The sequence below is a fragment of the Neoarius graeffei genome, chromosome 24, assembly GCF_027579695.1.
Source record: "Neoarius graeffei isolate fNeoGra1 chromosome 24, fNeoGra1.pri, whole genome shotgun sequence".
Classification (NCBI taxonomy): Eukaryota; Metazoa; Chordata; class Actinopteri; order Siluriformes; family Ariidae; genus Neoarius; species Neoarius graeffei.
In genome coordinates this window covers 45,066,958-45,094,380 of record NC_083592.1, presented here as the reverse complement: position 1 = coordinate 45,094,380, position 27,423 = coordinate 45,066,958, and the positions used below count along the sequence as shown (strand labels likewise).

The 27,423-nt window shown below is 42.5% G+C and overlaps 1 protein-coding gene across 1 annotated transcript in view; it reads right to left on the bottom strand.

Annotated features, from left to right (window-relative positions):
* The window catches only part of abca2 (ATP-binding cassette, sub-family A (ABC1), member 2), a 187,968-nt gene extending 166,787 nt beyond the window's left edge, over positions 1-21,181 (bottom strand). The window contains exon 1 of the mRNA XM_060907364.1: positions 20,744-21,181. Within this exon, the coding sequence (XP_060763347.1) occupies positions 20,744-20,809 (66 nt within the window). The 5' untranslated portion in view covers positions 20,810-21,181. The remainder of the gene's footprint in view (positions 1-20,743) is intronic.
* Between the last annotated feature and the right edge of the window lie 6,242 nt (positions 21,182-27,423).

Genomic DNA, 27,423 nt, shown 5'->3' with positions numbered 1-27,423 from the left:
TGTTTGTTGCTTTTGCTTTCTTTTGTATATATAGTTTATTATGGCGGAAAGTGATGTTTGATTAGCGGTGGTATAGAGGGTTTGGATTTGATAAGTTATTTACTTCTTCCTAATCCTTTCTGAACCTTATTATGTTACTGCCTTGTGGCTACGCTACTCTGTTTGTTTATGACGATGTTTTGATTATTGCATTTTTTCTCATCTCATTCTCATTATCTCTAGCCGCTTTATCCTTCTACAGGGTCGCAGGCAAGCTGGAGCCTATCCCAGCTGACTACGGGCGAAAGGCGGGGTACACCCTGGACAAGTCGCCAGGTCATCACAGGGCTGACACATAGACACAGACAACCATTCACACTCACATTCACACCTACGGTCAATTTAGAGTCACCAGTTAACCTAACCTGCATGTCTTTGGACTGTGGGGGAAACCGGAGCACCCGGAGGAAACCCACGCAGACACGGGGAGAACATGCAAACTCCACACAGAAGGGCCCTCGCCGGCCCCGGGGCTCGAACCCAGGACCTTCTTGCTGTGAGGCGACAGCGCTAACCACTACACCACCGTGCCGCCTATTGCATTTTTTATTTTTTATTTTTATATCTTCTTTAGTGTTTGGAATAAATAAATCAATCAATTTGTTTTTTATTATTTATTTATTCTTGTCTAAGTATGGTTGATGAATGAATCCTGAGTATGGTTGACGCTGCTGTAACTTGTAATTTCCTGCAAAGGATGATTGACCTATCCATCCATCCATCCATCCATCCATCCATCTATCTATCTATCTATCTATCTATGCTGCGTGCATGTTATTGCTTCCACTTCTGGATCTTGATTGATTTATGGGTCGTTCTTACTAAAGCACACACCCTTGCATCCTGTCTCAAACCACATGTTGATGTTTTTTATGCCATTTGTAGTATAAAATATAGCATAAATCCACTTAGAATCCGATTGAAATTTCAGTCGGTTTAGGCCTTTTTAGTCAGATTGAGGTGTTTATATAAAGGATTTTTATTCTGTTTGGGCTTTTAAACAGATTATAACTGGAATATTAGGCTCCATGTAAATCCAGCCATTTTGAAATGTTTGTGATAGACAAACATAGAACACATGAAATTCATGAATTCAGATCATCTACACACTGAGATTTTTGGTTCTGAACATTAAAAAAAAGATTTAGAGAAAAACAATACTAAAAACATAGGTATGTTTTCACTCTAATTAGTGGTGTTTATCAGGTTTATAAAGGAAACTGATGTATATGTCATAATGACATACATATACAGCCCTCTCAATATATTTCTGAGAAAGGGGCAAGCAAGAAAGAGTAGCAGGCAGAGGTTAAGACAGGGATCCCAGCAGTAATTGAAAAAAATAGAGGAATGTAAGAAACTATCAGCATGGGTCAAGGGGGCTGCAAGCCCTTTGTGGGGTGCAGGGGCAGCGCCCCTTCTGGGGGTACAGGGGGCGAAGCCCCCTGAAGCTGTTGAGATTTTAACATTTAAGGATGCTATAGAACGCATTTTTTTACATAGATTTAACATAGAAAAGCAACAGAATTTAACAATAATCTCATCTCATTATCTCTAGCCGCTTTATCCTTCTACAGGGTCGCAGGCAAGCTGGAGCCTATCCCAGCTGACTACGGGTGAAAGGCGGGGTACACCCTGGACAAGTCGCCAGGTCATCACAGGGCTGACACAGACAACCATTCACACTCACATTCACACCTACGGTCAATTTAGAGTCACCAGTTAACCTAACCTGCATGTCTTTGGACTGTGGGGGAAACCGGAGCACCCGGAGGAAACCCACACGGACACGGGGAGAACATGCAAACTCCGCACAGAAAGGCCCTCGCCGGCCACGGGGCTCGAACCCGGACCTTCTTGCTGTGAGGCGACAGCGCTAACCACTACACCACCGTGCCGCCCAATTTAACAATAATGTGTATCTATTTGATGCCATATTTTGTAATCTATGACATGTGTCAAAAAAAAAATTTATTTATAAAAATTAGACGAAAATGTAGCTTTAAAGAATATACTTGCCTAAATATTCCACTGATTTTGTTATAATATAACAATAGTATCCACAGTTCATCTCATTTGTTTATTTTTTTGTTTTGAGTTAACCCTTTGGTGACTGACCCCTTGAAAATGGTTCCTCCAGGAACGATGACGTTTCAGTTGTCAAGACAACGGAAAAACTAAAATACAAGAGCATTTTGTTTTGTGCACAAGAGCATTGTGACGTATCTTTCTGTTTTTGTATTTTAGTTTTTCCGTTGTCTTGACAACTGAAAAGTCATCGTTCCTGGAGGAACCATTTTCAAGGGGTCAGTCACCAAAGGGTTTTAATGTCAATACTAGTCTAATTTAAGCCACATTCATTTTTCAAAAATCATGAATATGAGCAGAAATCAATGATTCAGTAATATTAGATATATACATATGTACAGCAAATATTGGAGATATTTGATTTAAACCTTTTCTCTTTTTGAAAGGTTTCACTGCAGAGGAATTTAATGCTCTTTTCTGGGGTGCGTTCTGTGATCTTTCCTCCAGTTTTCTCTGCTTTTGTTTCTCTGATCTTTCCTTCTGCTTTCTCTGATGTTCCTGCAGTGCTCTTTTGGATCGTTTCTTGGCTACTCTGTTCACATGAGCTTTTGTTTCAAGTTCTGTATTCACCACATTCATTAATCTCTTCTTGGATTCAACTTCCTCTCTGGCTAAGCGCAACTACGCTTTCCACGACATAGTGAATTAAGTTCAATGCATTAGAAACAAAAGCACGAACGGAGTTAAAACACGTTTTCTAGCAAATGGGCGCAGCCATATTGTTTTCTCGTTCTATCGCGTACAGTCTCGCGGTATTTACATCAATTTAACTTCCGAGTGTTCCCAAATGTCAACAAGAACAAACGAAGCCGACGAAAACATCGCTAAACAAGCAAACCAAATTAGAACGTATTCTGCTGGTCATTTTACTTAAACAAACATATTTTTAATGGATATACAAGAGATTTAAGAAAAAACAACACTTTGGCTAGAAAAATAGCAGAATTCCGCTAAATAGCAGACGTCTGGGATCCATGTTAAGCGTAAGCTGAGTGGAGGCTGCGTTAGCCGCCGCTGCGATGTATAAAAAAGAGGGGGGGCCGGGGGTCCTCCCCCGGAAAATTTTGAAAATGTAGATGTTAAATGGTGAATTCTGAGTGATCCTGAATGCAAAATTTTATTTTTATGAAGTATAAATTATGAAGTAAAAACTTGTGAATTTCAATTCTTTGAAAAACCACTGTGAGTAGCTGGCAATGGAGTGTTTGTAGGCGGCAAAATCGCCGGTTGCCAGCAGTTGTTGAGAGGACTGCATATATATGTCTGACTCATGCCCCATTTTTAAGGACTTGTGACTTGACTTGGACTTGAGCACTGATGACTTGGACTCAGACTCGTGCATTAACCGTATTCAAACTCATAAACTGGAGACGAGGACTCTGATTTTTTCTTTATTTTTTGTAACATGCCATAATGATTTGGCATAAGATATTTATATCTACATTAATTTTTATACTAATTTCGTGCAAGAGAATGCACATTCACCTGTTCATACGTCATGTTCAGGAACAAACTAAGGTTAATGGCGCTAAAATGCCTGGAGAGACGCTGCTAGGATTGTCCGCTTTGCTTATACAGACTTCTCGTGCAGTGGGAAAAAATGCACTGCTATGTGTTCCATATGTAGAAGAACTATCGAGGAGACGACGGGGACAACCTCGAACTTCAATCGTCATTTGGCAAGACTCCACCCAGAGAAGGAAGTGACACGCTATGTTCATTGCTCTGTTGATAGCAGGGCTTGGTTGCTGAGCAACGAACTAGCTAGTGTTAACCCTCTCTCATGTTATTGGCCCTGTTGATAGTGGGCGGGGCTTGATGAGCGATGAACAAGCTTTTTATCTGTAGCCTATTAACTGAAATGGGGCGGTCAAGCAGTAACGTTAGTCCAACATAGTAGCCAATATACATACAGAGAGAGACAGAGAGAGCACACTGGTCATGTGAACATGTTCTGTCATGGAAAGCCTCATTACCGAGACAGGAATCATCTGCATGTGAAGTGACCGATAGCCTGATAGCCCCAGACTGCAACAACAACAACCAACATGCATTATACATTATACACTTAAATGACCACATTATATCATTTAAAAAGAGCTCTTCAGTAGTTTTCAAACAATACCATCCTTGCACCCTGATCTACAGAGCCTGAGAAAGAGGCCACGTAAATCTGCCATTTTACCCACCTTTGGAGCTCTATTTCTACTGCAGTCAGTCATTACAAAATCCCCAGATCAGACATTTTGTTTATTCAATAAACTTTGTTTTATGAATATACAGAGGATATTACACGGTTGCACGAAGATATGAAGTTTGTCTTTGGATGGTGAATGTATATATCACGAGTGAGCGGAGCAATTAGCGATTAGGATTCTTACTTGAATTTCCTTTTGATGAAAAAGGCACCATGATCGTAGTATTAGGAGCTTGTCTTCATATGCATATGAAGTTTGTCTTTGAGTGGTGAATGTATATATCACAAGTGAGCGAACGAGTGAACATGTTTTCAACACGAGAAGCTAAACTTCATATCTTTGCACTACCCAGTAATGTTCTTTATACAGTATTATACTAGCAGGTTACCCGGCGTTACCCGGGTTTTGCAAAATTCTGGGTTGCCCCCAGACTTCCATGTCAAATTTGGTGAAGATACATCAAGAAATGGTGATGTTAATTCAAGACAAGAAAAAATCCAAACATCCACCACCCAGGGGCCCACCGGGAACCCTCTGGGGCCCAAATATGGAATTTCTGAGTTCTGCCAAATTATGGCTATCTCCTGTATCTACATGCCAAGTTTAGTGAAGATCTGTCGAGAGTTTGTGTCGATAAATGTAACGTGAAAGGCATTGAAGGAGGGGGTGGCTGGATGTTGTGCCCCCCAGGGACCTCTCTGGGGCCCATACATGAATTTTGTTTATATCTGCAAAATTCCAGGTCATCCCCGGACCTATTTGCCAAATTTGGTGAAAATCCATCGAGAAATGGTGATGTCAGCTCAAGACAAACAAACAAACTTTGCCGCTTATTATATAAATGGACACAGCGACAAAAAACACCCCGAACAAACACAAGTTAATCAAAAGAACTTTAATTTTGAACCGGTTCACCATTTTGACAACACACGTCAAGTCAGCGGGAAAACACCTGGGGTGATATCATCGCAGTGAAATATCAGGAGATATGTCACTCAGGTCCATGATGTATTTCGAATGAAAATTGTGAGTTTTTCAACACAAGAAGATAAAGTTCATATCTTCAAGCCAATGTGTGAGGGTTTTTTTTATTATATAGACACATTCACAAACAAAAAGTACCCAAATTTATCAAAACAATTCATTGATTACCTCATAAGTGACATACAGAGATTTGTCACGGTTCTGGTTCTCCATGTCTCAGATGGAGCTTGTATGAAAAATACGGGTGGTGTATTTCCCAGTAAGACACTTGTGTCCATATAATATATTTAAGATATGGTGAACCTTAATGGGCGGCACGGTAGTGTAGTGGTTAGCACTGTCGCTTCACAGCAAGAAGGTCCTTGGTTCGAGCCCAGTGGCCAACGAGGGCCTTTCTGTGCGGAGTTTGCATGTTCTCCTTGTGCCCACGTGGGTTTCTTCCGGGTGCTCTGGTTTCCCCCACAGTCCAAAGACATGCAGGTTAGGCTAATTGGTGGCTCTAAATTGACCGTAGGTGTGAATGGTTGTCTGTGTCTATGGCCAAGTTTACATTAGACCGTATCTGTCTCGTTTTCTTCGCGGATGCACTGTCCGTTTACATTAAAACGCCTGGAAACGCCGGGAAACGGGAATCCGCCAGGGTCCACGTATTCAATCCAGATCGTGTCTGGTCCGGTGCTGTGTAAACATTGAGAATACGCGGATACGCTGTGCTGAGCTCTAGCTGGCGTCGTCATTGGACAACGTCACTGTGACATCCACCTTCCTGATTCGCTGGCGTTGGTCATGTGACGCGACTGCTGAAAAACGGCGCGGACTTCCGCCTTGTATCACCTTTCATTAAAGAGTATAAAAGTATGAAAATACTGCAAATACTGATGCAAATACTGCCCATTGTGTAGTTATGATTGTCTTTAGGCTTGCCATCCTTCCACTTGCAAGTGGTAAGTGACGCGCATGCCCGATATGCACTGAGATCACACACACAGCGGCTCAGTCCCAAATCACTGCTCGTGCGCTCCACTCGCGCGCTCTGTGAGCTGCGCAGGGCCGGAGTGCGCACCCTCCAGAGGGCACTCGCTGTTCAGGGCGGAGTGATTTGGAGCGCAGGATGCCTGCGGAGCCGAGCGTATCCGTGTATTGGCGTTGCTGTGTGCACACGAATCGTGTATTGGCGTTGCTGTGTGCACACTAATCGTTTTAAAAACGTTAATCTGATGATCCGCTGATACGGTCTAATGTAAACCCCACCTAAGTGTCAGCCCTGCGATGACCTGGCGACTTGTCCAGGGTGTACCCCGCCTCTCGCCCACAGTCAGCTGGGATAGGCTCCAGCTTGCCTGCGACCCTGTAGGACAGAATAAGCGGCTACAGATAATGGATGGATGGATGAACCTTAATTGTAGTAGGCTACATTTTGTGCTGCTCATAGCCATTTTTAATTTATTTAATTTTATCCATGAACAAAATCATCATTTCTCAGGATTTTGTCTAAGCAGTTGTTCAGGATCAAGAATGGCATTCTGTCAGTCCTGGTATTCATACTCACAACCTTCAGATTCCTGGCCTAGAGCCTTATCTACTGAGGCACCAGTGAGGAAAAAACAAAACTTGACATGATCAGCCAATTTAGATGTGCCTACGCCTACAAAATGATACAAGAATCACAGCAGTCGCAATTTAAATAAGGGGTCAGTGTCACTCGAGGTGATTAATCATCGTTACATTCCTATCTGTTTTATAGTGATGCTTACAAAAATAGAAATCCACTCTCTGATTAACAGTCAGACATAATTTTGTCACATTACTGCAGTAAAACCTTCAAGCCATTACTGCTATAAAGGTGTCATCAGCAATGCAAATGATAGCACCGCCTGTACCTGGGCTTCCTTTCCAGGAAATGAGCAGATTTATAACTCATCACCTAACGCTACGATCTTGGTGTCTTTTTCATCGAAAGGAAATTCAAATAAGATGATTCAATATTATTTAATGAAAGTCATAAAGAGATTCATTTTGTGAACACGCAGTTATACAAATGTATTTCTAAATGAATTAACCTTGACACCCTCATGATGTTGAATTCGAAGTTTTCCAATAACTCACACCCGATCGTGTTTTATTCCCTAATTAACACATACAGTAAAAGCTTTAGATTTGTTTGCTGTTAATCACGTCATGAGCGAATGTTAGAACTGTATGACTAATACCTCCCACACCGTTTTCAAGAAGAAACCCACACTCGTGGCCAGGATTTCAGACGTGGGATGGCACCTCCTAATTATAGGACGAGGGTGTATTTACAGAATATATGATTTGTTCTATGGTGTGAAAACGAGTGTACATAATAGCATTCATTGTTGGCTTTATAGACGTTCTAAAGTTTCTAATAGTCAACAGATTGGGGCAAACAGCACTACGATAATTTAAATCAACATGAGCTAGCAGGGAAGGGGTGCTATAAATGGGGGAGTTGGGGGTGGGGGACATGGGGCATGGACTGCTTTACCCGTTGCACTGTTATCACTTCTTTAAGGCCAAGTTTACATTAGACCGTATCTGTCTCGTTTTCTTCGCGGATGCACTGTCCGTTTACATTAAAACGCCTGGAAATGCCGGGAAACGGGAATCCGCCAGGGTCCACGTATTCAATCCAGATCGTGTCTGGTCCGGTGCTGTGTAAACATTGTGATACGCGGATACGCTGTGCTGAGCTCTAGCTGGCGTCGTCATTGGACAACGTCACTGTGACATCCACCTTCCTGATTCGCTGGCGTTGGTCATGTGACGCGACTGCTGAAAAACGGCGCGGACTTCCGCCTTGTATCACCTTTCATTAAAGAGTATAAAAGTATGAAAATACTGCAAATACTGATGCAAATACTGCCCATTGTGTAGTTATGATTGTCTTTAGGCTTGCCATCCTTCCACTTGCAAGTGGTAAGTGACTTGCGCACAGCGGCTCAGTCCCGAATCACTGCTCGTGCGCTTCACTCGCGCGCTCTGTGAGCTGCGCAGGGCCGGAGTGCGCACCCTCCAGAGGGCACTCGCTGTTCAGGGCGGAGTGATTTGGAGCGCAGCCACTGAGGAGGAAGCGATGAGCCGCACTGACACATTTCAATTTACGTGCCGAATTAGTCATGTGATTAGCGTATCCGTGTATTGGCGTTGCTGTGTGCACGCGAATCGTGTATTGGCGTTGCTGTGTGCACGCTAATCGTTTTTAAAAACGTTAATCTGATGATCCGCTGATACGGTCTAATGTAAACCCCACCTAAGTCTAGGCTGAAAACGTATCTTTTTAGTCAAGCCTTTTGTTAATAGCTTTATAAGGTAAAGGAGTAGATCTGGAGGGTCCTCAGGCATAGAGTGTTTTGGTAAACTGGGATGTATGGATGCTGTCGGCCCCCCACTTTCACTCGTTTACTCGGGATTGTTGACAGCGTAGTGGCTGGTTGCTTTATGTCCCAGGGCTCCCTCATGCCTGTGTTACCTTCTGGCTCTCCCTTTTAGTTATGATGTCATAGTTAGTTTTGCCGGAGTCCCTGTTCTCACTCATTAGGTAACATGGGATATACCTAGCAACCTGCCCCACCTCCATCTGTCCCTCTCTTAAGTTGAAACACCAGTGGTGCTGACCTGTTCTGCTCCTCAGACTTGCCTGATCCATTCTGATGCCCTACTTCTGGCTGGAGTCTCATCACATCGCTCCCGTGCAGGACGGCCCCATGTGGACAGTCGAAAGTCGCACTTGGAAGATGGCTCTCGATACTTATAGTAATGCCTGAGGACTACAGTTGATTTGCTAACTTTAGGACTGCAATTGTCATGAACAGTTTTGCACTCAAGTTTCCATCAGTGGACAGTTCATCCATCCATCCATCCATTATCTGTAGCCGCTTATCCTGTTCTACAGGGTCACGGGCAAGCTGGAGCCTATCCCACCTGGCTATGGGCGAGAGGCGGGGTACACCCTGGACAAGTTGCTAGGTTATCACAGGGCTGACACAGAGACAAACAACCATTCACACTCACACCTACAGTCAATTTAGAGCCACCAATGCATGTCTTTGAACTCTGGGGGAAACCCGGAGGAAACCCATGCAGACACGGGGAGAACATGCAAACTCCACACAGAAAGGCCCTCGCCGGCCGCTGGGCTCGAACCCAGGACCTTCTTGCTGTGAGGCGACAGTGCTAACCACTACACCACCGTGCCACCTTGAACAGTTTATAACTTCAACAGAACGGACTTCATGCTAAAACTATAATGATTTTCTTGGTTACACGGTTATACTTTGTGATTATATAGGACACTGTTATAGAAGCAAGTTATTTATAATCACGCTGTCAGCAGAGGCACTGAAGTCAACAGCGCGAATCGAACTACAAACACGGCCGCTCAGAACTACAACAGCCAGGATTCGCAGTACCCCCTATCACCAGAATATTGATCATTACCACAATGTTACTTAAGCCGCTCTCTGATATTGCCTCAATGTGAAGTATTGTTCTGAGTTTACAGTCCATACCGAGCCTTGGTTTCTCTGCCTGGCTCTAGCCTCGTTTCGTAGGTGCCTACGTCACCCTGTTTGCCAATCGACCAACCCTCGCCTGCCTTCTGACTATGATTTCTTTCTTCATGATTTGGCTTTGTACTGTTTGCTCACCGCTTCTTCCTGCAATTACATCAGTAAGTGCCTGCATCCTGACACATGCTATCTGTTATCACTCAAATGAGGATGGGTTCCCTTCTGAGTCTGGTTCCTTTCGAGGTTTCTTCCTCGTGTCGTCTGAGGGAGTTTTTCCTTGCCACCGTCGCCACCTTGCTCACTGGGGATAAATTAGGGATCAAGTTAGCTCATGTTTAAAGTCTTTAATTTTCTGTAAAGCTGCTTTGTGACAATGTTAAAAGCGCTATACAAATAAACATGACTTGACTTGGACAGCGTTGTCCGACACAGCAGTGCTGACTAGATTGAACTATTAATGACCGTGACGCAAGGCTTTAATTTCAAACATCAACGATTTAATAAGAATAAAGCCTTTCTCTTTTAAGAAAAGACTCTCGGTATCCGACACTAACTTGCTCTTGATAGCTGACCTGGACCAGTGGTGGAAGAAGTACTGTATTCAGATCCTTTACTTCAATAAAAGTAGTTAGATCACGCTACAAAAATACTCCACTACAATTAAAAGTCCTGCAGTCAAAACCTTACTTTACTAAACGTATATGAATATTATTAGCAAACCTTTTACTAAATTTTAAAGTACTAAAATCCACTCTTTATATATCAAAAGTAAAAGTATGCATTGTGGGTGGTGTAGTGGTTAGCGCTGTCGCCTCACAGCAAGAAGGTCCTGGGTTCGAGCCCAGCGGCCGGCGAGGGCCTTTCTGTGTGGAGTTTGCATGCTGTCTGCATGGGTTTCCTCCGGGTGCTCCGGTTTCCCCCCCACAGTCCAAAGACATGCAGGTTAGGTTAATTTGTGGCTCTAAATTGACCGTAGGTGCAAATGTGAGCGTGAATGGTTGTTTGTGTCTGTGTCAGCCCTGCGATGACCTAGCAACTTGTCCAGGGTGTACCCCGCCTTTCGCCCGTAGTCAGCTGGGATAGGCTCCAGCTTGCCTGCGACCCTGTAGAACAGGATAAAGCGGCTACAGATAATGAGATGAGAGATGAGATGAGATAATGGATGGATGGAAGTATGCATTGTGCATACTAGTAATAGTTTTACTGTTATATATGATGTTTTTGGATTAATATTACTGCTATGTTAATGTATTGCATTTTACTGTTGTAGATGTTTAAGGCTGAGCTTGTTTTAATTATACATTATAGAATTTTCTATACACAGCACTGTGCAAAAGTCTTAGGCCCCCTATTTTTTTTCATACAAACTTTGTTATACAGTGCATCTCTATTTTATGACTTTACATTATCGAGTCAATACAAAAACTGTTTAGGGTTCCAAACATTCATTTTCCAGCACAAAATTAAATGTTACAGAGAAAAAAAAACAAGTCCATATTACATAAGAGAGCACTTTTCAGATTAAAAAAGAAAACATAATGAAGGCTGCTGGGTTTTGGTGCGAAATGAAGAAGCGAGTGCGACAAAGTGTCCAGAAGAACTGTGGCTGGTTCTCTAAGATACTCAGTAAAACCTACAGCTCATTTCCTTATAAAACTGCAGTGCACCTGAGACTATTTATTTTTAAGCAAAGGGTCGTCTCATACCAAATATTGACTTTGCTTCATTTATTATGGCTTACTGCTGTTTATACAGTAGTATTTTTTTTAAGTTGAAACATTTCATTTCATTATTTTTAAGTCATTTTTGGTCTACAACATTTCTTTACATGTGCCTAAGACTTTTGCACAGCACTGTACATGTGTGGGAAACACATATCTCTAAAAAAAAGTACAGCTTTTCTTGAGCGTAGATGTCATGTAATGGGTGACAGACAGATGTAAGTGCAGGAAGATTTTATGAAAACACGCTGGCGAACAGATCCAAAACATCAGGCAAAATCACGGTCAAGAAACAAGCAGTGGTCAGGGGAGGCAAAAACAGGGTATCAGCGGCAAGATCAAAGGCAAAGTCCAAAAAAGCAGAGTCCCAAACCAGAATCCAGAGGCTTGGAACGTCAGACACAGGGTACAGAGAGTATACTTCGCAAAGTCTGTGTTACTGAGAGTCCTTATATGCACACGCTGTGATTGCGCTCTAATCAGGAACAGGTGCCAGGCAATTGGTCTTAAAGAGCTTGAGTGTGGTGCTGCATGCGAGTTGCAGTCTGAGGCGCGTGCTGCATTGTGACAATGTTTTTTCCAGCTAATAAAAAATGCAAAATAGAAATAAGACAAAATAGAAATATGTAAGTAAATTACAAGTACCTCAAATTTGTACTTTAATTACAGTGTTTGTACAGAGTAAAGTACATTCCACCACTGACCTTCACACATGGCACACACTGCTGTTACAGTCTGCAGTGTATTCTAGCCACTGCCACTCTCTGAACCAGGAGGCCTTGCAGGAGTGAGTGAAGCTCTCCCCGGTGAATATTCAGACAGGGAACACATAATTCTCTGGTGGTTTGAAGGACAGTACACTTGCCTTTTGAGTAGCCTTAGGAGACAGGGAAGGAAGAGTAGTACGACTGATTGGGACAGGCTGTACTCACACTCACTCTATCTTTCTCAGGGACTTAGCTGGCACTCAAAGAAACATAACGGTTTTGAAAAGTCGTCATCATCATCATCATCTTCTCCCTTATCCAGCACTGTGGCCAGGTCGGGGTCCATGTGGACCCTATGGATCCACATGTCATATTAATTGGAGCATAGTTTTATGCTGGATGCCCTTCCTGGTGCAACCCTCCCATTTCTGGCCTTATGAAACAACCATTCACACTTATGGACAATTTAGAGCAGCCAGTTAGCCGAACTGCATAGCTGTGTCCAAAATCACTCACTCGTTCACTACTCCCTACTCACTATCTAGGGAATTCTATATAGTGGGCGGTATGGTGGTGTAGTGGTTAGCACTGTCGCCTCACAGCAAGAAGGTTCTGGGTTAAAGCCCAGTGGCCGACGGGGGCCTTTCTGTGTGGAGTTTGCATGTTCTCCCCGTGTCTGTGTGGGTTTTCTCCGGGTGCTCTGGATTCCCCCACAGTCCAAAGACATGCAGGTTAGGCTAATTGGTGGCTCTAAATTGACCGTAGGTGTGAAGGTGAGTGTGAATGATTGATTGTTTGTCTCTATGTGTCAGCCCTGTAATAACCTGGCAACTTGTCCAGGGTGTACCCCGCCTCTCACCCACAGTCAGCTGGGATAGGCTCCAGCTTGCCTGCGACCCTGTAGGACAGGATAAGCGACTACAGATGATGGATGGATGGACTATATAGTGAGCTCATTGGTAAAATAAAAACACTTTCAGACACTACTCCACCATGCCGTTATTTACGTCATTACTGTCGCACAATTAAAACGTGCCAGATCAGTCAGTTGGTGGGTTTTCACAGTACAAAGTACTTTGTGTCTGCTGCATCTTTCAGTTCTCTAAAATCAAGGCTGAATACTTTCTTTCTTCTTTGCCGCTGCCTTTTATTCAATCAAATTTGAGGCTTTTGATTAATTCCTCGCTCTGCACTCTAACTTTTATTCTTGTATTTTATCCGTCTTATTCTATTTTAGCTCATTTTTCTAGTCTCTTACTATTTTTAATTGGACTTTAATGTCCGTTTATAATGCGTTTTTTCCTCCGTCCATCTGTTCACCCCAACACACTGCAATATTATTGCCATTTTCATGCCACAACTTATAAATTTGTCTTGTGCCCTTTCTCATAAGGAAAAACAAACTACTGCTATAATTGATCTACTGTAAAATACTTAACGGTTCTTATGAAATCAGCGCAACCGCAATGCACGATGGTATATATTGCTTGGTTAGTGACCATCGGTTGTACACTACTTTTCACGATGCATTGTGGGATACTAGGAGTCCACTATATAGGGTATAATTATTCTCACTATACATTTGGACAGCACTACAAAATGGTGAACTCACTATTATAATGAGTGATTTCAGACACACAGCATGTCTTTGGACTGTGGGCGAAACCGGAGCACCCAGTGGAAACCCACACAGATACGGGGAGAACATGCAAACTCCACACAGACGCTACGTTCACACTGCAAGGCTTAATGCTCAATTCCGATTTTTTTGTGAAATCCGATTTTTTTGTGAGGTCGTTCACATTAACAAATATATGCGACTTGTATGTGATCCTCAGTATGAACGAAAAGCGACCTAAAAGTGTTCCGCATGCGCATTGCAGGATACGACGACGTCACACGCAGTGAGCATGGCCAGTGTTTACGGAAGTAAAACCGCCCGGTTGCGGTATGACCCATCCAATCTAGCTTGAATAGCTGCATCCCCCCAAATGGAAATCAGCTCCCTAACCTCTGCGTCCTTCCATTGAGAAGATTCAGAACCTTCACAGCCCGAAGCGTCCCTCGCATTGATGTCATGCGCAGGGGCGCAGATACGTTTTTTGAACTGGGGGGGGACAAAAAACTGGGGGGGGGGGACAAAGCTGCCAGCAAACCAACCCCAACCCCGATATGCCTGTCAAACTTGTTGTGGGTTACCATAGCAACCAAGCTCGAGCTCGCAACCTGTGCAGTCTGCGCAGCTCAACCAACCGGATATCAGTCTTTGTTTTATGTGAGTTGTTGCAACTATGTATACACTGCTGTGCACCTCAATAAACCGAATGGTAATTAGTCTTTTGATTTTTCCGTGAGGTTTGCCTTATGCAAAGAAAGACAGCATAGACGTTTTTTCCTCCCTATAAGTGGGGGGGACCGAACGAGGTGAATTTAAATCTGGGTGGGACGAGCCCCACCCTCTATCTGCGCCCGTGATTATGCGCCATGTTGTTGTAACTTTTTCTGAGAGACCCGCCACCTACTTCAGCGCAGAATAGTGACGTTTGTGGCTTGTTGATGACGTGTAAGTCGGATGAATGCGACCTGGCGGTTCAGACTGAAGTCGCATATGAAAAGAGCGGATAGGAATCGGAATTAGGACCACATATCCAAACGGCCTGGGTCGGATTTGAAAAAATCGGATCTGTGTCGTTCATATTGTCAATAAAAGATCGGATACAGGTCACATATGGGCGAAAAGATTGGATTTGAGTCACTTCAGCCTGCAGTGTGAACGTAGCCAGAAAGGCCCCCGTCGGCCACTGGGCTCAAACCCAGAACCTTCTTGCTGTGAGGCAACAGTGCTAACCTCTACACCATGTCACCCGGTTTTGAAAAATCATCAAATATACATTTTTGTGAAATTGTGGTCCAAACCACTGACCCCACTTGCTAGCTAACTAGGTCAACCTGTGCATGCATGTGCATCAAAGGTTCTAACGTGTGACATTGAGATGAAGCTTTTCATTTTTGAAATGCAATCACATCACTGGGCTACGAAAGCATATTTTCTTTCTGTGAATAAACATGAAAGACAGAAACGAAAGTCGGACAGTTTTAAGCACCGATTCTTTATTAAATAAAAAAAACTCTTGGTGCAGTAAAGGGAAGCTGTTAATTACCGAGGCTGTCTGGGCGAGCTGGGGGGTTGCTGCCGCATCCACCAAACCCCTACTTCTAACGTCCATATGAGCTCGACTATGTGGCTTTATTAACCCTGCATGTACTGCACAAGAATAGTGAGTTGGGGTAACAGCCACATTCTTCATAATTCTGGTGAATTTGGCACAAGTGTCAAATGTGCCAAATCTTTCTTACACTCGAACTCTATGCATTGGTTCAGAGCACATTATGTTGCTCCACATTTCTCAAAGTCTTTATTCAGTATCCATGTAAAAAAAAAAGCACTGACATGATGCTGCTACAGATGCTAAGGTTTGCTGATGCACCGTTTCCCAAGGCCCATCAATCTCCTCCTGAACTCCTGAGCATGCCTTATTAAACGGGCCCTGTGACGTAGCTGTATCTAATCTTACAGGGGCGATCCTTTCCTCCAGGGATCCTGAAATACAATCGAAGAGGGCCTGGTGCTGCTAAAAATAGCTCACAGTCAAGGCCGTGGTATACGCTGACTGCGCTGGTTAGAGGAAGCTGGGATGATTGGAGTAAATGAGTAAACAGGCACAATTATAACACACAAGGATGTAACGTTCACGTTTCTTCCCCCCTGCATGAGCGATTAATTCCATCAGTGTGCTAACAGAATCTTCAGGCATGTGAATGATTCAGCACGATTCCTTTAATATTGTTTACATGAGTCACGTCTACTTTATGATCCTGCTCTGGACATTAAATTTCAATATCACTTTGTGCCTCTCAGCAGTTCGACTTACAGTCTCATCCTCCTCTGCTGGCACGCTATCGGACTGCGTGATCTTTAGGCCTCCGATTTAAGCATCCGTCATAAACGAAGGTTTGAAAAACAACAATTTTTGGAGGATTAAATTGGCTCATCATTTAAAACAAATGAATGATAGAGCTTCCAATCAGGGCATGATAAATTACTTCTCCATTTGAATGTTCTTTACATGAACATTGGATTATTACAGGGAACAGTGGACGCATATAAATGTGGACTTATAACAGTAATAAACAAGCCAGAGCTGAGAGCTGGTATATTTTATGGTGTTTAACCTCGTCTACATTATCAGTACGTAAAAAACATGCTGCTAGTTGAGCCAAGCATTAGTGCTGATGAAATGTATTGTATCCAAAACCCACATCCAGATATCTGCAGTTGCGATGACGTCACGTCAAAGTGACCACGATGCTGTGACCTTTTCATTCTGTTCACTTCTGCTTTGTTTGTTAAACAACATAATCTAACAGATTTGCCAAAGCAATCGGGAAAAATTCAAGGAGGATCTCAGCGTCCTGGGACACATTAAAATTCTGAACATGAATTTTTTGGCATTTTTGTACATAAAAATGCACAATTTCTGCGCTAACAGGATCCCTGGTAGGCCTAAATTGTAAGTGCAGTGGTGGTTTAATGGGTAGCAGCATGTCACCTAAGCGTATTGGTCAATAAATTAAAGGAGATACGCAGAACCATGGCCTCACTTTTTGTTTATAAATGCCTTGAGACCTCAAGAATGGCACAGGAATAGTTTTAAGCGTTAACAATAAATCTAATATAGTAGTTTTTTTTACAATTAAAATGATTCATATAGGTAGCGGTCTGAGTGAATGACCTTGACATCTGTGACGTCACAGCAGGAAGGATATCGGTCTCATCGCCATTTTCGCTATACTAAAATACAGAGCTGACTGCAACTCTGATCCTCCATTTTGAGCTAATTTATCACCATGCCACGTAGATGTGTTGCTGGCGGGTGCAGCAACATGACATAAGGTGGATTTATGTTGCATTCATGGCCCAAGAATGTTCAGACTACAAAGATTTGGACATGTTTTGCAAGAACTTCACGGGCACATTTTACTGATGACTCGTACAAAACCTATGATCTGTTGAGGAGCGTTGGCTATAAGCCCGTATTGAAAGAGGGTTCAGTACCAACAATTAAAGGAAAAGAAAACTATAAGAAAAGGAAAGTAAGTTCAGTTGCACCAGTTCTCCCAGAGTGTGAGCCGAGCAGTAATGGCGGAGTACTCAGTATGGAGAAAATGGAGAATGAGTGGAACAGTTGTCTGATTTCTCTGCTGGATATGCTTGCCTCAGCAACAATATATCGCCCTTACATAGAAGAAACAAATGAACAGAGAACTGAATGAAGAACTGAAAGTCAGATTGTTTTGAAACAACTGGCCATAAGGTCGGCCTTCAAAAAGTAAGCGCCGACTCATTTGGTTCCATCACAACACTCATTGTTTACCTGCATTTAGATTAATACATGTAACTTGTATTGTGTGTTTAAGTTACCGGTATAAGATTATTTAATTTGCTTCAGAATGTGATTGTCTCAGTTCATCTGATTATTTAATTAGCCTTTTATGTTTTATCAGTGAAAATGCATGCATGGACATGTATGTTGCATAAGTTATAACACCTATCCTGTTTTAATGAGTCAAATCAGTCTTAGTTGAGCAAGTCGGTGACGGTATTTCTTACTTTCAGCGTAAATTTTTATTTATATGACTTTGGTCTATAGCTGTCAAAGGCCTCGGCCTTAAAACCGGTTACCGCTGTGACGTCACGCACTCAGGGCTGGCTGGCTCAGCGGGGCAGCTCCAATGCCAACTTTGCGGTCGATTTTAACCCTCAAAAATATATATTTTTTTATTCCCATTTATGCAGCATACAAGAGTCAAGGATGGAGATACTATCCACTCAGAAATGTATTTAAAAATAAAGGTTCTGCGTATCTCCATTAAGCATAGCGGGGCCGTGACACGACGATGCTTTAGGGGAAACCGTATACATGAGCTGATAGCTGACAAGGTGCGTACAGAATTATCTACAAATTCGATAAATAAAAGCTTTACACAAAACATCTGACAATCATTTCCGCTTAGGCGGACTTCTTAAAAACCTAGTGATGGCTGCACGAATTGACTTTAGTGGGGTTTTTTTGTTTTGTTTTTTTGTAGAAAGTGTCATCTTGCTGTCATGCTAAGGTATAGAATAACTTTAGACATTTATGTAATTCTTCCTTGGACATTTCAGTTGTGTAATTTTCAAACTTGTTTGAGCTTTCTAAAAAAAATTCAACAAATTGTAATGCTTAAAGATGAAGAATGTAAACAAACTGGCGAAATGACAGGAGCAATTTGTGAAAAATGCGCTAATAATAATAATAATAATAATAATAATAATAATAATAATTCTTGAGAAATTAAAGATACGCTCTTACCATCAAATACATTTGTTCCATATTTTGTTGCTTTTTTTTTGTGGTTGTTTTCGAACAGAGTTCTTATTTCATCCTCGGTTGATTCAACAACACGCTCGGTCATTTTGTTTTTCTCTACTCACGGTATATGAGCTGATATCCTAGTAGTAGAGTAGCCAATCAGAGCGCACGATTGCTCATATCCAGTGAATGTGGATAGAATAAATATATATGTTTTGAATGAGCATTCTTTCATCTGTGTATTATTATCCTTTCATACAATAATCCGTGAGCGCTAATCAGCTTCTGTGTAAACATTTTGTTTCCGTTGAGCTGGAACAAGTGTTATTAGTAAAAGTGACGAAGCAAAATGGATGATCCAGTCCATTTTCTCACTGCAAGAAATGACCGGTCATTTTTTTTTTAAATACAGTAAAATATCAGCACCTGAAACTGATTCGGTCCTGCTGTTCTTCACTCGACAGGATGAACAGACTCGATTTGAGTTTCGAGTGCAAATTTATGCAAAACTGACAGGTATCATGGTGAAATGGTGAAATAAAGACACATTAAGTGCTGTGCTCGGTGAGATGAGCTGCTGGCGAGCTTGTCAAATCTAAGCCGATAATGATCCAGCATTTCCGATCCTACTGAAGATGGTGCCAGGAGAAATGTTTGGTTTTCCTGACAGATTTTTACCGTTTTTTTTTTTTTTAACATTCAGTGGTGTCCCTTGGAACCGTATGTCACCTTTCCTCCCTGAAGTATTTCTGTCAAACAGTGTCAACGTGTACCTTTCAAAGCTTCAGTAATCACTGATATACATTTCGTCACTGATGTTGAAATTTCTAGAATTCACAGGAAGGGTTCATATTTCTGATCTGCACTGAATAGATAAAGATACGCCGTGACACTTCACATACCAGACTCTGCTGTGCAGCTCTGAAATGAATGCTCATGTTCTGCTTTCATGTGCTCATTACTCCGTACAGACTTCAGGAGCACATCAACCTGTTGCTTGCTGTACGTCTCAACACCAACCAAAGCCTTCAAAAACATGAGGATTATATTCTTGTTAAAGGCATTTAGCAGACACTCTTACCCAGAGTGACATACAACATACTCAGAGCAGCCTGAGGATTAGGTGCCTTGCTCAAGGGCACTGGGCTATTCCTGCTGGTCTAGGGAATTGAACCAGCAACCTTTTGGTCCCAAAACCATTAGGTAATGGCTTGATTCACTTCAAAGAAATACAGTAACGAACATGGTGGGGTTCAGCATGCTAACGCTCTGGGTTAAGGGACGGAGGTTCGAGGCCCAGCACTACCAAGATGCCACTGTTGGGCCCTTAAGCTTATCTTAACGTACTCACATCGAGGTGAGAAAAAGATGCAGAGAAAGAAGGATGCACTGAACGTGATGGTTCTTAAGCATTTCTGGATGCAGATGTTGCAGGAGCATCAGGGGCTCTGGTTCAGTCCCAGCATCACTAGACTACACTATGGGAGCTGCTCCAGTGCAACCTGTTAATGACTCTGTGTGGTGTTTCTGCAACACACACACACACACACACACACGTCCAGTGATGTGATACAGATGCAGTGAGACACACATCCTGCAGGTTTTTGGTCCCAAAACCATTAGGTCATGGCTTGATACACTTCAAAGAAATATAGTAATGGGCATGGTGGGGTTCAGCATGCTAACGCTCTGGGTTAAGGGACGGAGGTTCGAGGCCCAGCACTACCAAGATGCCGCTGTTGGGCCCTTAAGCTTATCTCAACGTAGCCACATCGAGGTGAGAAAAAGATGCAGAGAAAGAAGGATGCACTGAACGTGATGGTTCTTAAGCATTTCTGGGTGCAGATGTTGCAGGAGCATCAGGGGCTCTGGTTCAGTCCCAGCATCACTAGACTACACTATGGGAGCTGCTCCAGTGCAACCTGTTAATGACTGTGTGTGGTGTTTCTGCAACACACACACACACACACACACACGTGTCCAGTGATGTGGTACAGATGCAGTGAGATACACATCCTGCAGGTTGTTATTCTACACGACTGAAAGCCTGTGAACACTCACCGGCCCTCTGCGCTTTAAAGAGACGTTCTTCCACAGGAGGAGATGAAGCTGATGGAGGAAGCCCATGTCTAATGCACTCGGAAACCAGATCAGATCAAACGAACAGGCATGAGAGCGCCGAGAGCGCGCGCAGCTCCGTTACCGCCAGAGTCCCTCCGCTCGCCGAGCATCGGTTTCGCTTTAACGGCTCAGCCGCTCCGGGAAACCTCCTGCTTTCCGGTGAAGTGCCATGGACAGAAAGCGAGGCTTCACTCCCGGTACCGCCTCCTGCACAGCGCCGGGGTTCTGACTCCCGTCCGGCGGCGGATCGGTGCTGATTGGACTCAAAGGCGTGTTAATGAAAGCATCTCTCGGGTCGAAGCCACTCCGGAAAAAAAGCAGCTCGTCAGCGCGCGGACGCGTTCCGTTCCGTGTGACACTAACGGGAGATTCATGAACCCATGAATCATTCTGGATGAACGACTCCTTTAGACTGAATCAGAGGAATCGATTCTCGAGCTGGCACAGGCAGTGTGTGGTTACTGCTGCTGTTCGCGTTTATCTGTTATTACATATCAAAGGTATCCATGTGTATAACTACTGTAGGCTGTATATAACTGTGAATTCAAAAGGGTTGTGTTTACTATAGTAGTAGAATAAAGACTAGAGTGCTGTAGAGAGTAGACTAGAGTGGAGATTATGAGAGTACAGTAGAGTACGCGTGTAGAGTAGAACAGAATAGAGTAGAAGATTATTGTAATGGAGCAGAGATTAGAGCAGAGTAGAATAGAGGAGTCGAGGAGAGAAAAGTAGAGTAGTCAAGTAGAGGAGTAGAGTAGAGTAGTCAAGTGGAGGAGTAGAGTAGAGTAGAATAGCCAAGTAGAGGAGTAGAGCAGAGGAGTAGAGTAGAATAGCCAAGTAGAGGAGTAGAGCAGAGTAGAGTAGAGGAGTTAAGTAGAAGACTAGAATAGAGAACTCGAGTAGAGTAGTCAAGTAGCGGAGTAGACTAGGAGTCAAGTAGAGAAGTAGAGTAGAGAAGTAGAGGAGTCAAGTAGAAGACTAGAATAGAGGAGTCAAGTGGAGTAGAGCAGAGTAGAGTAGTCGAGTAGAGGAGTAGAGTAGAGGAGTCGAGTAGAGAAGTAGAGCAGAGTAGAGGAGTCAAGTAGAAGACTAGAATAAAGGAGTAGTCAAGTAGAGTAGAGGAGTCAAGTAGAGAAAAGTAGAGGAGCAGAGAGGAGTCAAGCAGAGGAGAGGAGTAGAGTAGTCAAATAGAGGAGTAGAGCAGAGTAGAGGAGTCAAGTAGAAGACTAGAATAGAGCAGTAGAGTAGTACAGTAGTCAAGTAGAGAAAAGTAGAGGAGTCAAGTAGAGCAGAGGAGTCGAGTAGAGGAGTCAAGTCAAGTAGAGAAGTAGAGCGGAGTAGAGGAGTCAAGTAGAAGACTAGAATAGAGGAGTCGAGTAGAGGAGTCGAGTAGAGCAGAGTAGAAGAGCAGAGTAGAGGAGTAGAGCAGAGCAAAGGAGTAGAGGAGTAGTCAAGTAGAGAAGCCGAGCAGAGGAGTAGAATAGAAGAATAGAGGAGTCAAGTCGAGGAATAGAGTAGAGGAGAGCAGAGTTGAGTCAAGTAGAGAAGAGTAGAGGACTAGAGTAGTCGAGTAGAGGAGTAGAGCAGAGTCGAGTAGAGTAGTAGAGTACCGTAGAGTTGAATAGAGGAGTAGAGTAGTAGAGCAGAGTAGCATAGAGGAGTAGAATATAGTAGAGTAGGCTTACTATTATATCCTATAAATGTACAGCAAGGTTCACTCAACCACTCATGAATATGCTTTTATTTTTGCATTATTTTCTTATTTAATACAATTTTATTACAAATTATGTTCCTGACAATAACTTGAGTGAAAAGTAGAATCTTCACCATTTTTTATTGAATATCAGAGTTTCCTAGTATTTGTTACGTCCCGTCCCCCCCCCCCCCCCCAAAAAAAAAAAAAAAAACCAAAGCGAGGTGCCTGGACTCCAAAAGATTGTACAGAATCCTGTGATCTGTTTTGGACCCAAATCCATTGGAATGTCAGCTGGACATGTGCTTTAGCAGAAGAGATTAGACATGAGGAAAGTCTGACCTTTTGCAGTTCACATGGTCACAGTGCAGAATCATGAATATTTAAATATTCAGGATGTTGAGCATTTTTACTTTCTTTGTTTTAAATATTTCAAAATTCTAAATGGGGGGAATCCCAGATTTTCTTTGTGCTCTCAGTATTTTGGACCCACTGGAGGTTTCCATCATGGAGCGGTTTGGTATTTAGACAGGGTTCTGTGTAAAAGTGGGAAAGCGCCAGCAGAAGTAGACTAACCTGTTCATTGGGCGTCTTCCGGCCCGGAAACCTTTAGAGAGTGAATCAAAAGAATCAAAACTCGCGTCATTTGATTCATTTCAATAGTTTCATTTTGTAAAGAATCAAACGGGTAAAAAAAAAAAAAAGAGGTGAATTTAGTGGCCAAGGTAATGCCCATGATTTAAAATATAAAGATTATTGTATATTGCTTTTGTGGTCACAACTCTTAAGTAAGTATATTTTATATGCAGAGTGAAAAAAGAATAAACACAAACTTATCAGTATAATCATTAGAGGTTTCTGGTGGTAGCGTTTTTCTGTTTTTTATGATTTTCATAAAGAGTCCTGTGATTTAATTCACATCAGGATGTAAATCTGTATTTCTTTTCTGTTTGTCTTTTTTAGTAAGAGAAATCATTTAGGCTGTTGTGAATTTTCATCTACAGCTAAAGGAAACTGAAAGGGAGTCAAGATGGGTCATACCTTTTTCATTTATAAAACAAGCATAAATATATTATAGCATCACTGACCAATTTGTTTCTGGACTTTATTCCCGAAAACTCAGCTTGTTCCTGTCCTGTTTACATCGACTTTTATCTCCTTACACAGCATCTCTTCCTCATTTCTCTCCCTTCGCTTTTCATGAGGAAGATTCTGTGCCAGAAAGAAAAGAAAGTAATCAGTCAAGAAATTTGATAACATACAATACTGTAACTCCTGAGCTGTAAACATTTTTAGTAATATTAACAATTATACATACAGGACACTTTTTTTGATGGAATAAAAACATGTTCTATTCCCTTCTGGCGGGTTTCCTTCATTTGGTTTGATAGCATGCAATATTGTTAGCATATCGCTTATCCTACGTATATTACGTCACTCTACCCAATGGAGAATGAGCGTTTAATATGGTTTAAGATATTGCATGGTTGTCAAGACAACATGACGTCAAACATCGGAGACGTAAAACTTCTGCGCTAGCTAGTGACTGTGACAATTTGTAAACAAACATGGCCGCCAAGTTTACTTCATTAAATATGGAAAATTTTGAAAGAGACTCATTGAACACCCAAAAGGAATGTGTATGTATAATTTTTAAAAAATATTCTCATCTCCTCTCCTCTAGCCACTTTATCCTGTTCTACAGGGTCGCAGGCAAGCTGGAGCCTATCCCAGCTGACTACGGGCGAAAGGCGGGGTACACCCTGGACAAGTCGCCAGGTCATCACAGGGCTGACACATAGACACAGACAACCATTCGCACTCACATTCACACCTACGCTCAATTTAGAGTCACCAGTTAACCTAACCTGCAGGTCTTTGGACTGTGGGGGAAACCGGAGCACCCGGAGGAAACCCACAGGGAGAGCATGCAAACTCCGCACAGAAAGGCCCTCGTCAGCCATGGGGCTCAAACCCGGACCTTCTTGCTGTGAGGCGACGGCACTAACCACTACACCACCATGCCAGATAGATAGATGCGGCAAAGTTTATTTGTTTTGTCTTGAGCTAACGTTGCCTTTTCTCAATGGATTTTCACCAGATTTGGCAAGTAGGTCTGAGGATGACCCAGAATTTTGCAGATATAAACAAAATTCATGTACGGGCCCAGAGAGGTCCCTGGGGGGCACAACATCCAGCCACCCCCTCCCTCAATGCCAGTGGCAGCTGCTGTTTTTTAAAACAGGGGAAGCCCATTTTACGCATTCATCGTAAAACCTGTAGGCCGGATATCAAAGCATAGAAAGGTGTGCCCCATTAGCATAGTGAACTAGACAACCCTACCTAGTGGCAGAAAGTATTTTTGCTTGTACATTTCATGTTATAATCTGGCTTGCCAGGCTAGTGCCTCATATCCTTAATCAAAAATATCAAACATCCAAAAATCACTGGCTATTCAACGAAGAGCCTTGAACATCATACTCTGATATGCAACACAGAGTCTTTAACACAACACCCAGCTGTGCAACACATCCCTGAACATCTTCTGCAACACAGTCTGGAAATTCATAACCAGGTAGGCTATGCAACACACAGAACCTTGAATATTATACCCAGGTATAACCTATAACACAGAGCCCACCATTCTCTTAACATTACTGAACAATATACACACTTCAGATTCATGAACATGAACACTATTTATACACAAATTCTGCCCTCCGCTCCTTTTCCAGAAAATGGTCTGTGACCCTGTCATACCAGCTGGTTGTGCTTTCCAGAGACTTCACCAATTTCTGTTAGCAGCTAGCACTGCAGATCCCAATAAGGCTCAAGCTAGCCTACAACCAGATTGAACTACAAATGAAATAAACGAGTGAATTCGTGAATGATCAAACTGATAGAATGGATGAAAGTTAACGGAGCACAACGAGTAATATTTACCTTTATTTACAGAGTAATGTACAGAGACATCAATGAGAAGAAACGTTTATATAAAAAGAAATTCGGACAGCACTTTGGCACACGACTACACTTTCTCGACATCCGCTAGGGACTGATCATACTTCCGTGTTCCTCGCCGAAGTACCGCCCTCCTCATGTCTTTCAAACACTACCTCCAATAATCCTTTATTAGCCCGGCTTCTTGTCCCTCCCACTGTCTCATTTAGTCCCAGAGAAGCCCGGCTTCCCTGGAAGTGACGATTTTGTTGATTTTAACCAATAACAACTAGCCGAAATTGGCTGTTCAGAGCCGTCTCGTAGACTGCAACGGATACCCGGCTGCCAGTCAGTGTTGCCAGATACTGCTGACGTTTTCCATCCCAAAATATGTTCAAAACCCGCCAAAATGCACTTAAAACCGCCCAATCTGGCAACACTGCTGCCAGTCCATAGAGCCCATTGAAATAAGAAAGGTTACAGCCTGGCAGCAAAGGTGATTCTCGTAGCAAACTGCAAGTTCGTCAGACATCACTCAAATAAGTTACAGGATAGTTATGAACATAAATACAATCTTGGGCATATATTATGTTATGCAAGTTATTGTTTTAATGAGAATTCAACGTCGTAGATGCCACAGTTTGGGGAGAGAATTATAGGGGAAGCTCGGCTTCCCTTGTTGTCTCTGAGAAATCGCCCCTGCTCAATGCCTTTCACATTACATTTATCAACACAAACTCTCAACAGATCTTTGCTAAGTTTGGCACATAGGTACAGGAGATAGCCACAATTTGGCAGAACTCAGAAATTCCATATTTGGGCCCCAGGGGGTCCACAGTTGGCCCCTGGGTGGTGGATGTTTGGATTTTTGTTTGTCTTGGGTTAACATCATTTCTCGATGGATCTTTATGAAATTTGACTTGGAAGTCTGGGGGCAACCCAGAATTTTGCAAAACCCAGGCAACGCCGGGAACGTGTGTGTGTGTGTGTGTGTGTGTGTGTGTGTGTGTGTGTGTGTGTGTGTGTGTGTGTGTGTGAGACCTAGTCACTTTTAGTCTCAAGTGTACAAAGTCAAAAATCATGATGGCTGCTTGGTGTTTAAAGTGATGAACTGCTGATTTTGCCATACAAATGCTTTTGGACATTTTTTTAAAGCAAGAAATTCTTATTCCTCAATGGTAAGTATTTACTTTTGGGTAGGTATCTGAATGAATGGTTAGAGAAACAGCTTTAGGACCAAAAGGTTGCTGGTTCGATTCCCTGGACCAGCAGTAATGGCTGAAGTGCTCTTGACCAAGGCACCTAACCCCCAGGTTGCTCTGGATATATTGCACATTGTTCTGGATAAGAGCATCTGCTAAGTCCCTTTAATGTAATGTCATGAATTAAGGACAGGGTGTGTTAACCATTCAGGATATGGTTTCAGTTTATGCAATTTCATATGAATAATTTCCTGTTATCATATACCACAAACACTTCCTAGAACATTAATAATGCACATGCAAGTAATTTGTGCTTCCTATTTAGAATTATTTAGAATAAACTGGGACAGTACGGTGTGTCCAGATCTGACAAGACTATTAGTTGATCGAATTGCTTGGGCCAGATGTTGTATGATATTAAGGGAGATTTCTCGAGCTCTGAACCATAAGCTGAGGGATTGCAGTTTGACTATAGTGAGGGAGTTAGATGGATGAAGCTTTCAGGCAGTGAAGAGATGCGCACATTTTATCTTTATTCAAAGAGACTTGTAAGTAAATTTATTTGAAGGATTGAGTTGTTAAAGAAGAAATTTGATGTTACTATATTTAACAAATAATAGCATGTTATAGTTTAAAAGTGGATGTTTTGTTTACTATCTACCCGTACTAGTACGGTCCAGGCTAATAGTTCTCAAATCCTTTTCCTTTGACAGTGTGAGTTGAATCCAGTGTTTTAGAAACAGCAGTAAGTCTCAAAGATTATAGCTAAAAATGCTCAATGTGTA